The sequence below is a fragment of the Hibiscus syriacus genome, unplaced genomic scaffold (assembly GCF_006381635.1).
Source record: "Hibiscus syriacus cultivar Baekdansim isolate YM2019G1 unplaced genomic scaffold, ASM638163v2 tig00110384_pilon, whole genome shotgun sequence".
Taxonomy (NCBI): domain Eukaryota; kingdom Viridiplantae; phylum Streptophyta; class Magnoliopsida; order Malvales; family Malvaceae; genus Hibiscus; species Hibiscus syriacus.
In genome coordinates, this window is record NW_024062715.1 from 871008 (window position 1) to 883153 (window position 12146).

A 12146-nucleotide genomic window follows, 5' to 3' on the forward strand; every position below is an offset into this window, starting at 1 on the left:
CTTTTCAGGTTATTCAACAGCTTATTGGTGGAGTTTTAGCGGTAGTATTGAGACCACAAGAAGCTCAATGTCCTTTGGTTCGAACTATTGCTCGTGAGATTGTAGCTTGCTTGGTTGTGCTACCTCTCTTGCATTTGGCAACCCCTGGGTAAGGTTTCGAGAGATGATGAGATGTTGTTTTCTTAAATGCAAGATAGTAAAAAACGTAGTTACTACGTCACCTTGCAGTTCGGTGTAGCTGATTTAGCCTCTAAACATTTAGGTTATTTTCGTGGTTAATTTGCAAATGCATTTTTATTTAGTGTTTATTTTGTTCTTAGACAGTGAAATGAATCAATTAGAATACTATCCATACTGCATGGAACGGTTTGTGTTTAAACAATGGATTGGTTTCATGATTAAAATCTTACCCTTGACCACAGCAGGTAAACCAATAGGTGGAGAATGTTTATACGGTTACCAATAAATGAACTTCAATTACTTTGTTTTAACCCTGTATAAGCTTTGCTCTGTCAGTATAGATTCCTTATTATATCCTTTTCCCCTAAATGCTCTATTGTCAGGTACATCAATGAAGTGATTGAATATGTTCTACTTGCCATTAAAAAAGATTTGAATAAGATCATGGCAGGTTTTGATCAGTCTCCAGTTGCAGAAAGTGATGATTATTCTGTGACATGCAAAATACCGTCCTCGAACAGTCAAGAAACTGATTTGAACTTGGCTAGAAATGAAAATCAGAAGGAAACATTTTCAGATGGTAACAGATATGAGGAAGAACCAGTGCACCAGAGACCAGGCGATTGGGCTCGAAAATTAGAGGCCGCAACCCAGAGAAGAACTGAAGTTCTTGCTCCTGAAAATCTTGAAAACATGTGGACTAAAGGAAGGAACTACAAAAAGAAGGAGAGAAAATATGTAAATCTAGGATGCCATGAATTCTCTACAAACAAGATTGGAACTTCTACAGGAGGAGAAGAGAAATCTGTGATGCAACTATTGCCTGGTTTAAGCCTTGACACTCAGTCACTTGATGATAACACGACGGATGCAAAGTTAGCTAAGTCATCATCATTTGAAGGAAATCGTGATGTTAATAAATCTAATTATGTCAGTGACCAAGCTTCTGGTCGAAATAAAAGTAGGCTTAAAAGATCCAATAGTACCTCTGATTTGGAAGTTGGACCTGATACGAAGAAGGCACTTACCGTAGATGTTGGAGGGCCTACTATTTCAGAATGCCATGCTCCTGATTTTTACAGGCACGGTGAAGAATACGGGGGTAAGATTGCCTCAAATATAGTACTTCGCAATGAGGGGCCACAAATTCCCAAGCTTAGGTGCCGAGTAAGCATTCCTGTCAATATTGCTGCGATTTATGCAAATTTGAAAATTCAACTGCCAGCCGAGTCCATGTGTGATGAGATATAAATTGAAACAGTTACTTGAGCAGTTGAGCTTGGTAGTGTTGATTATTGTCATAGACATTTCTCTTATCTATAACTAGATTTGCTATCCCCTGTCTATCTTTGCAGGTTATTGGAGCATACTTTGAGAAACTTCCATCAAAATCTTTTGCAGTTTATTCAATTGCAGTGACGGATGTAGAAAGCAGAACTTGGTTTGTCAAGAGAAGGTTTTATCTCACCCAAATAATAATAATTGAAAATGTCAGAAATCCTTTCAAGGGCCTTTGCTTAGTTCACTGTCCCTCTGATATTTTAAAGTCTTCAAATTTAAACCACCATATGTAATCTTCTCCAGAGAACAAATGGAGCTCTAAGAATTTGATTTATTTCTTCATTAATGGTGATTTTTGTTTCTATTCTTTTTCTGCAGATACAGAAATTTTGAACGGTTGCATCGATGTCTGAAAGAAATTCCTAATTATTCATTACATTTGCCTCCCAAAAGGATATTTTCATCAAGCACCGATGATGCTTTTGTTCATCAGCGGTGCATTCAGCTTGACAAATATCTGCAAGTAATTTAGGTCATAGTTTCATGTTGTTGGTTACGTTTAAACCTGTTGCTTTAGCTAAGCCCCCTCTTTGCAGGATCTATTGGCTATACCCAATGTGGCTGAACAGCATGAAGTGTGGGATTTCTTAAGTGTTTCCTCAAAGGTTTGTATCTTCTTGGCGTTGGGTGCTCCTTTATTTTCTATGGATAGTATTAATGGCATCTGACTTTAATCGTGCTTGTATTTTTCTTTTGAAGAATTACTCGTTTGGAAAATCATCATCTGTGATGAAAACCCTTGCAGGTACATAGTTTCTGTTCTTGGCTTTTATGCCGTTTGTGCTACTTGTTCTTTGTTTCTGGCTGTCATTTCCAGCCAACACAGGATCCTCTAGAATTTTTCTTAAAACAAACAATAAAAAAAACAACTAAAGGTGATTCGACATCCAGTTTTTTGTTCATGGATTGTTTACGTGTCAGTGTTACTTCGGCTGATTTCTTGCATATAATGCCATTTTTATTTCTGATTACTCCCTCACATATCCCAATTCTCTTGTTTATTAACAGTCAACGTGGATGATGCCGTGGATGATATTGTACGCCAATTTAGAGGGGGGTCAGATGGCTTAATGCGCAAAGTTGTTGGTTTATCTTCTCCCCGTAGTGAAGCCTCTTATCCAGTCACGGGCAGGATGGTGTCATGGAATTCAGATGAGATAGCTAAAGACGTTTCAAGGCAATGTAACTTAGAAACAGCACATAGTGCTTCTGATAATGAAGATGGTGACAAAGGTGGTGATCATGGCTATGAGGATGATGGATCATATTCACAAGGTCATGATTCATATTTGGACAATGAATTGAACTCAAAGAGTTTGACACCACTGGTAGTAGAGCGTGGTCGAGAGTCTGTTAATTTAGTTTCTGAGAAGCATAATTTAGGTGGGAAATTACCTGAGCTGGTTGGCCAGGTTGGATCTCCAAAGTTCAAATTTTCAGCAACCTCCAGCCATATGGAGGATCCAGTTGGAATGCCCCCTGAGGTATTATGCTTTATCTGTCCTTTTTTTCTTGGTTCCATTTACTGTGAAGGTTTTAGTGTTCGTTTGTCACCAATACATAGTTTATGAGTTCCCTTATAAGCACACTTCCGACTTCTCCAACCTGATAACTAACTTTGCTAATAAAATTTGGGATTGCATTGATGAAAATATCAACCATAAGCGAGTATCATTATTAGAAAATATTTTCTTGGTTGGTTGCACGTATTCACTAGCTGCTGCAACCTTTTTCCTTGGTGTCTGCCTGGCGGCAACACATCCAAATAATTTTTTATCTTTTGATTAATTAGTTTCAGGTTTTTTAGGACACTCAATTTAAGGAAGAACATCTTTTTCTGCTTTGGAATTTTGAATGTTATTAATTGATTTTTGTGCAGTGGACACCACCTAATGTTAGTGTACCCTTGCTGAATCTAGTTGATAAGGTGTTTCAACTTAAGAGAAGAGGCTGGCTAAGGTGAGTGAATTTCTGCCTCAATTCCATATTGCGAATTAATCAATTGCTACAATTTGTATTTGTAAACCCTAATATTTAGCCTCTAAATTTGTAACACTCCCGCTCAACTTAGATCATAAATATTATATATTTACATAATTTGTTACATAAATAATACAAACTCCGTTAAGAACCTTAACATATTTTGTTCTTTCATAAAATGTTGGATTAGAAGCAATGTGAAGCACACCTTAACTACCACACAGTAGCTTTGTAGGTATTGAAACCTTAATTCCTAATTTGTTAAGGAATTGATATACCCATATGATTTCACACTGACATTACCATAACTTTAGATTCAACTTTTGCATTGAATCGTGTGATAACATTTTATTTCTTACTCTTCTATGGAATCAAGTTTCCTCCAACAAACACACAATATCTTAAAATAGATTTCCTATCTTCCTCACATCACACCCAATTGAGTTTGGAAAAAAATTAATCCTAGTATAACTATGATTGCTATATAAAATTCTACATCTAAGAACACTTTTCAAATAATACAAAACTTGTTCTATTGCCTTCTAATGGTCGAAAATTAGTGAGACATAAATGGACTCAACACACTTACCATATAAGCAATATCAAAAATGTATCACAATAAGATAATTCAATTCTCTAATAACTCTTATATACCTATGAGGATATGCAGATAATTCACCTTATTTGTCTGACTGTAAGTTGGGAATCTTTAGTAAATCAAGCACTTATTTCTTCTCGGATAGGAATATTCTATTTTTACTCTTGCTAATTTCAACTTTTTAAGAAATATTTTAACATCACAATATCAAAAATAAAGATTAGATTAGATTATTCAATCTAATCTAATCTTATTCAATTCAAATTTACCTTGTATAAACCTTAACTTTTGTAACATTTGACTTTCCTTATCTTTGTATGATTAGGTTTCCTTGTAATCCTATATAGACTCATCTTGTAAATATTAAAATTATCGAATACAAAAATACTTTACATGGTAATCAAAGTCTAGTATAATTTCTCTTCTCAATTATTTTTTTCCTCTTCTTTTCTTCTTTCAACCGGATATTCTCTCATGGCTTCGTCTTCCACCAACAATATTGTGCAGCTCAATGCACCAACCAACTTTCTAATCAAACTTACATATCTCAACTTTCTTGTTTGGCGTCGACAAGTGGAGGCCACTCGCGTTGATTTTGGGTTAGTTGATTATTTTGATGGATCACATCATTCTCATCTCAATTTATCGATGTTGCAGTAAAAATTGCTAATCCCAAATATCTAAAATATTATCATCATGATCAAATTCAAATCAATGCTCTAGTTCAATTCCTCATTTCATCTGTTATCACCACTAAAATGGCATGGGATACTCCAGTTGCAAATTACGCTCAAGCATCTCTTGATCGCATTCTTGCTCTTAAATCTAAGCAAGCTCACAATCCACGTGGTTCCAGATCTATCTTTGACTACATAAAAAACATGTAGGATATTGTTTCTGATCTTTCCTTGGGAAAATATTATGGTATTGATACGGATCCTTTGATTTCTATCGTCAATCAATTAGACGATGACTATCGTCCAATAGTTGTTGCCCTGTGTGCGTAACACACCGACAACAATACTTGAGTTCTCTAAGATCTTAACTGATCATGAGTGTCTTCTCCGTGAATCTGAAAATTTCACACTTCTTGCCGTGGAAAATTCTACACAACAAGCCAATCAAAATCATGGTTATTCAATCAACCGCTCTCGAGGGAAGGACGATCACTTTGTTCATTCAACTTCTAATGGTGATCATAGTTATGTTAATCAATCAAGTCATTCCATAAGACAAAATATTATGAGTAGGTTATGTAATTTATCAAGGCATAATGTTCGAGATTGTTGTAAGCTTATTCGATTCCTTCACAATAACTTTTATCAGTAGTTAAAAGATAACTCATCAGTGGTTAACGTTACAGCTACTCGTTCATCATCTGATCTTGTTCCTTAGATGTTTGATAGTGGTGTTTCACATCATATCACCATGACTATCGCAACTCTTCAGATCTCTCTACTTATGATTGTTCTGATACAATTCAATTGGGTAATGTTAATTCTCTACCTATATCTTACATTGGTTAATGCACGGTTCCCACCATTACTGGGCTTCTTTTTCTCACGAATGTCTTATTTGTTCCTTAGTTACATACAAACTTGGTGTAGATTTCTCAATTATGTCAGACTTATCATGTATCAGTTGAATTTTTTGACTCTCATTTTGTTGTTAAGGATCAAGCCACGACATTTCTTCCGCAAGTCAATTCAATCGGTTGCTTGTCCGTGTATCAACTGCATCACAAGTTTAACCATTCGTTTACACACATGTAATGTACCTCATGACCAACTAGCTTGAAAGAATTTTAATTTTCTTCATTTCTTATTAATAAGATCCATAAATTGCCATTTGGTTAAAATTCTATGGCAAGCTCTCACCCTGTTAAACCATTTTATTATGATGTTTAGAACACTAAACATGTCATTTGATGGATATTCATATTATGTGGTGTTTGTTGATCACTTCATCGGTATAGTTGGTTATGTATGATGGAGAAGACACATGATGCATCAAGTTTTACTCAGTTTAAAAGGCTTGTTGAAAGCTTTTTCAATCAGGCAATTGTATCCCTATTCTCTAATAATGGAGACAAGTTTGTTAAGCTCTTGCTCATTCTGAATTTAGAAGGCATTTCACATTTCACTTCATTGCCTCATACTCCTAAACACAATGAGACTTCTGAATAGATACATCATCAAATAACGGAGACTGGTCTTTCTTTACTTCACTTTGCATCTCTTCCACAAAATATTGACCTCGTGATTTTCAAGTGGTTTTTTTATCTCATCAACCGGATACCAGCACCAATATTGGGTGATATGTCATCATACTTCATACTGTAGGTTATGTGATAAGGCTTGTTAGTTAGTATTTTAATATAACACTAACTCTTAGAAAGTTAGATAGATAAGGATAACTACTAGGTAGTTTATTTCTAATAGAAAACTTACTTCTAACTTTTCCTGTAAAGGAAATATGTACCTTCACCATTCATAAGACATAAAAATAAAGGAGTTCTTTTTCTTTTTCCACTATGTTGTTTGCTCTTTATCAACATGGTATCAGTTAGGTGAACGATCCTTCTCCCTAACCCTAGCCAATTTTTTTTACCCTAAATCTAGCATTCGATCATTAATTCTGCCTCTTCTTCATCGGAGGTCACTTTGGAAATCCTCGTTAATTCGCCCACTTCGAACCTTTATGATGTTTCTTCAGCCTCTATCACATGTCACCGATTGAATGGTGACAATTATATTCCTTTGTCCCAATCTGTCCGCCTTTATATAATCGGTCGGCACAAACAACAATATCTTTTGGAGACCACACCAATTCCTGCTGTAACGGATCCTGAATATTCCACCTGGCTAAGTGAGAATACCATGATTATGTCATGGCTCATCAATTCCATGATTCCTACTGTGGGGGAAAACTTTCTGATGTACGAAACAACGGCTGTAATTTAGAGTACTGCAAAGGTGATGTATTCGAATCTGGAAAATTATGCTGCTTTATTTGGGATTGAGTGTTAACTTGCCAATCTCAAACAAGACAACATGACCGTGACTCAGTATTTTACTCTAATGTCGCGCTTATGGCAGCAACATGATTTGCTTGAATCCCATGAATGGATGTGTGTAGAAGATGCACGTCTATTCAAGAAGATTGTTGAAAAGCGTCGGATATTCCAGTTTTTGTCTGGTTTGCATCGGGATCTTGATGAAGACAGATGAAGAGTATTATGACTCAAACCTCTTCCTTCAATCCGGGAAGTATTCTCTGTAGTACAACACGAAGAAAGTCGACGTATCATTATGCTTCCTGATTCGTAACCCACTGAAGGGTATGCATTGCTCACTCACTCTTAAACTACTACTCGGCCAAAGAAAGGGAGACCTTAGTGTGACTACTGTAAGAAGGTTAACCATCTGCGGGATTCCTGTTGGAAGTTACATGGCAAGCCTACTGATGGGAAGTCTTCAAAACATCATCAACAACGTGATACTCAAGGAAATTGTGTTGTGAATACTGATATACAAGGAATTTCGTTTACTAAAAAACAAATAGAAGAGTTGCAATAGTTTTTTAGTTAGTTAAACACTCATTCCTAATCTGTACCTGCAGGTAGAATTCCTTCTGCTACTTTGGCTAATACATCCGCCAGTACTACTTGGATTGTGGATTCTGGTGCAAGTGATCATATAATAGGTGATCTTCGGCTCTTTCACGTTTTTCATGCCGACTCGTCTGTCTCTCATATTCGAACAACGAATGGTTCTCTATTTGGTGTTGCCGGTCATGGGTCTATTCGAATAAATAAGGACATTTTGTTATCTCATGTTCTTTATGTTCCCAATCTCACTTGCAATCTTATCTCCATTAGCAAGTTGTCTACCGATTTATGTTGTACCACAAAATTTAACTATGATTTTTGTGATTTTCAGGATTCCAGCTTGGGGAAAGTGATTGGCAGTGCTAGGCTTTGTGGGGGTCTTTACTTACTTCCAGCAACTTTATTTTCCCACCCACCTACTTCCTTCAATGTTATACAACAATTTCCTTTACTTGAACCTTCAACCGATATTATGTTATTGCACTTTCGTTTAAGACATCCCAATTTCTTTTATCTTGCAAAATTGTTTCCACATTTGTTTGTCAATAAAAGTCCGAAATCTTTTTCTTGTGATATTTGCCCACTTGCTAAACAAAATAAGAATGTTTATCTACCTTCTCCATATAAACCGTCCAAACCATTTACCATGATCCATAGTGATATTTGAGGACCATTTCAGGTCGCATCCTTACATGGGTTTCGGTGATTTATTTCATTTATTGATGATCACACTCGTACTACCTGGACATTTCTCATGAAAATCAAATTTGAAGCTTGTGAAATATTTAAACGGCTCCAGAAGATGGTTGAAACCTAATTTTAGTGTTCTATCCAAATGTTTCATTATGACAATGGTAGTGAGTATTTTGCCAATGTTTTGGGTTCTTTCTTTCAGGAAACCGGGATTGTTCATCGTACTTCGTGTGTCAATTCTCCTCAACAAAATGGGATTACTGAGCGAAAAAACATGCATCTTCTTGAGGTTATTCGGTCTATACTTTTTTCCACAAATGTTCCTAATTATTTTTGGGGGAAGCCCTTTTAACTGCCACTTATTTGATTAACCGTCTCCCTAGTAAATCGTTACAATTTAAGTGTCCGAGAGATGATTTTCTTCAGTTTTTCCCAATTTTAAACAGATAACTTCATTGTTACCCCTTAGAGTTTTTGGTTGTACTGTGTTCGTTCATAATAATGTTCCTTTCAGGTCCAAATTAGATCCTTGAGCATTTTGGTGTTGTTTCTGGGTTATTCATTGACTCAAAAGGGATTTTAGTTTTATTATCCTCGTACATAGAAATTCTTTATTACTGTGGATGTTACTTTCTTTAAAAAAAACATCTTTTTTTCCTTAAAGCTGCTATTCTGGGGGAGTCATATAATGAATATCAATTTGCTAACTCACAAAAATTGTCACTTGATTTGCAGCCAGCCCTTTTTGATCAACCAGCACTGTTAAACCAGTCAAATAAGCCTACAAAATCGCTCCAGCCAGACCAAGCAATACTACCGAACCCAAAAAATGTATCCTTGCCAAACCAGCCCATCGAAACATATTTACCTCGGCATGATCAACATATTACTTCTCCTCAAATACCTCAATCCGAATTGCAGATTTACAAGAGACGACAAAAACCAATTTCTAAATCAATCCTTGAACCTAATCCCGAGTCTCCCACACAGCATGGACATTGTCATAAACCAGAACTGAACGAGAATCTTTTGGAGAATGAAGAAGGTAATAAGATTCTTCCACTGAATTAAATGCTTTAATTGATGATAATGACTTGTCGATTGCTCAAAGGAAAGGAGTAAGAAAATACATAAATTATCCAATTAAGAGATTTGTTGTATATGGAAAGCTAACTCCTTGTTTTAAGAACTTTACAGCAAGTGTAAATAGCATTATTGTTCCAGATACGGTGGAAGAAGCATCGAAAGATCCCAAGTGGAAAAAGGCAGTAGAAGAGGAATTAAAAGCACTTGAAAACAACAATAATTGGATTATAGTTGATCTTCTGAAAGATAAAAAACCAGTCGACTGCAAATGGGTATTCACTGTAAAATACAAAGCTGATGGTAGCATTGAAAGATATAAGACGAGATTAGAGGCGAAAGGATTCACTCAATCTTTTGGAGTTGATTATCATGAAATGTTTGCTCTAGTAACAAAACTAAACACTGTGAGAGTGTTACTGTAATTAGCAGTCAATGAGAATTGGGTGTTTCATCAGTTGGACATCAAAAATGCATTTCTAAACGGAAACTTGGAGGAGGAAGTATATATGCAAATTCCACCGGGTGTGAAGAGTAATACAAGAAAAGCATGTAGATTACTAAAGTCCTTGTATGAACTTAAGCAATCTCCAAGAGCCTAGTTTGACAGATTTACAAAGGTAATTATTCAGGATGGTTACAAGCAATGTATATTGAATCACACTTTATTTTTCAAAACAGCTTCAAACAACAAAAAGGCAATTTTGATTGTCTATGTTGATGATATCATTCTAACATGTGATGATTGTATGGAGATAGAAAGATTGAAAAATCTACTGGCGAAGGAGTTCGAAACCAAAGACTTGGGAACTTTATGGTATTTCTTAGGCATGGAGGTTGCAAGGTCAAAAGAAGGAACGATGATCAATCAAATGAAATATATCATTGATATACTATCAAAAACTGGAATGAAGGGATGTAAGCCGACAAAAACACCCATGGAAGCAAATCTTAAGCTAAGGAGAGAAGAATTGGGAAGTCCCGTGAACAAATAACAGTATCAATGGCTAGTAGGTAAACTAATTTATTTATCACTTACTAGACCTGATATTATGTTCTCTGTCAGTATAGTGAGTCAATATATGAATGATCCTCAAGAATTGGGGTATATTCTTGAGGGAGTTGTAAGGTTATCTCTTTGGCCTCAAAAGAAAAAACAAATTAGTGAATTTGTTGGAAAATCCTTAGTGTGGATAGCTAAGGTAGTAGACGTAGACTTTAGTTGATAAAGTCAAACCACTCTAAATTGATGTGTAATTACTTTCAATTTTCTGCAAAAGCTTCCACCAAAATTTTTATTGTCAATTCACCCCCCTCTTGGCCGATTTCATCGATCGATTAACTCAACAATTGATATCAGAGACTCTCTCATTTGAAGGTTTAATCACCTCTTGAGTCGATTCGGGAAGAGTTATCCGTCAATGGCCTCCGCTTCAAATTACGAATCCGGTCTCGATTCGATGCCCGTCAACAAGCCTCATTTCTTCAATGGGGCTAACTATGCCTATTGGAAAAATAGGATGATGTACTTCATTCAAGAAAATGACATGGGAGCATGGAATGCCGTAGAAGAAGGATACATCAAGCCTCTCACTCATCCAAGATTGTGGAGTGAATGAGAGACAAGAATGTTCCAGCTCAACTCTAAAGCCATCCATATCATATTTTGTGCTCTTGGACCAGATGAATACGGAAGAGTTTCATCTTGTACAACCTCTAAAGAAATATGGGACAAACTTCAAGTCACTCATGAAGGTACCGATGAGGTAAAGAAATCTAAAATTAGTATTCTAACGTATAGCTATGAAAATTTCAGGATGAAACCAAATGAATATATCAAAGCTATGACGGATAGATTTTCAACGATTGTCAATGGTCTTAAATCATATGGAGAAATCATTTCAAATGAAAAGCTTGTGAGGAAGTTAGTGTACTCCCTTCCAAAATCGTGGCAATCAAAGAAGACGACAATCATTGAGTCTAAGGACCTAACGTCCTTAACTCTTGAAGAACTAATCGATTCCCTTCTCACTCATGAAATGATGCTTGAAGATGAAGTGGACCTCGATAAGATTGACGAGACACCAAAGGAGAAGGAGAAGAAGAAAAACATTAGAGTTGCTCTTAAATCCACAAAAGATAAGAGTGATTCGAATGACGATGATGATGACGAGGAAATGGCATTATTTGCCAAACGATTCATAAAATTGATGATGCTCAACCGAGGAAGAAAATTCAAACCTCATGAAGGCTTCAAAACTGAATCGAAGGAGAAAGGCCCGATTATTTTCTATGAATGCAAAAAGTCGGGGCATGTCAAATATGATTGCCCACAATTGAAGAAAAAAGGTAAATCCAAAAAGAATCACAAGGCTCATGTAGCTACATGGAGCGATGAAGAAGGTTCCGATGAAGAGGAACAAGAAGTTGTAAACTTGTGCTTGATGTCTATCGAGGAAGATTCTAAGGTAACCTCTGACTTATTCAATTTGGATGAATTATCTTATGAAGAGTTATTAGAGGATTATAATGGGTTGGCTTCGGATTATAAGACTCTATTTTCAAAGTAAAAAAATGATATTTCAAAATTAAAAAACGAAAATAGTCTTATATCCAAGACCAACAATGAGCTTGAAAGTAATATCAAAGAATTGCAAATCA

General features: G+C 35.9%; 1 protein-coding gene across 1 annotated transcript in view; it reads left to right on the forward strand.

Moving 5' to 3' along the window:
* The window catches only part of LOC120122196, a 40766-nt gene that overhangs the window by 1320 nt on the left and 27300 nt on the right, over window positions 1-12146 (forward strand). The window contains exons 4-11 of the mRNA XM_039141400.1: window positions 9-148; window positions 564-1347; window positions 1536-1636; window positions 1840-1984; window positions 2058-2126; window positions 2221-2266; window positions 2530-3005; window positions 3401-3480. Of these exons, the coding sequence (XP_038997331.1) occupies window positions 9-148; window positions 564-1347; window positions 1536-1636; window positions 1840-1984; window positions 2058-2126; window positions 2221-2266; window positions 2530-3005; window positions 3401-3480 (1841 nt within the window). The remainder of the gene's footprint in view (window positions 1-8; window positions 149-563; window positions 1348-1535; window positions 1637-1839; window positions 1985-2057; window positions 2127-2220; window positions 2267-2529; window positions 3006-3400; window positions 3481-12146) is intronic.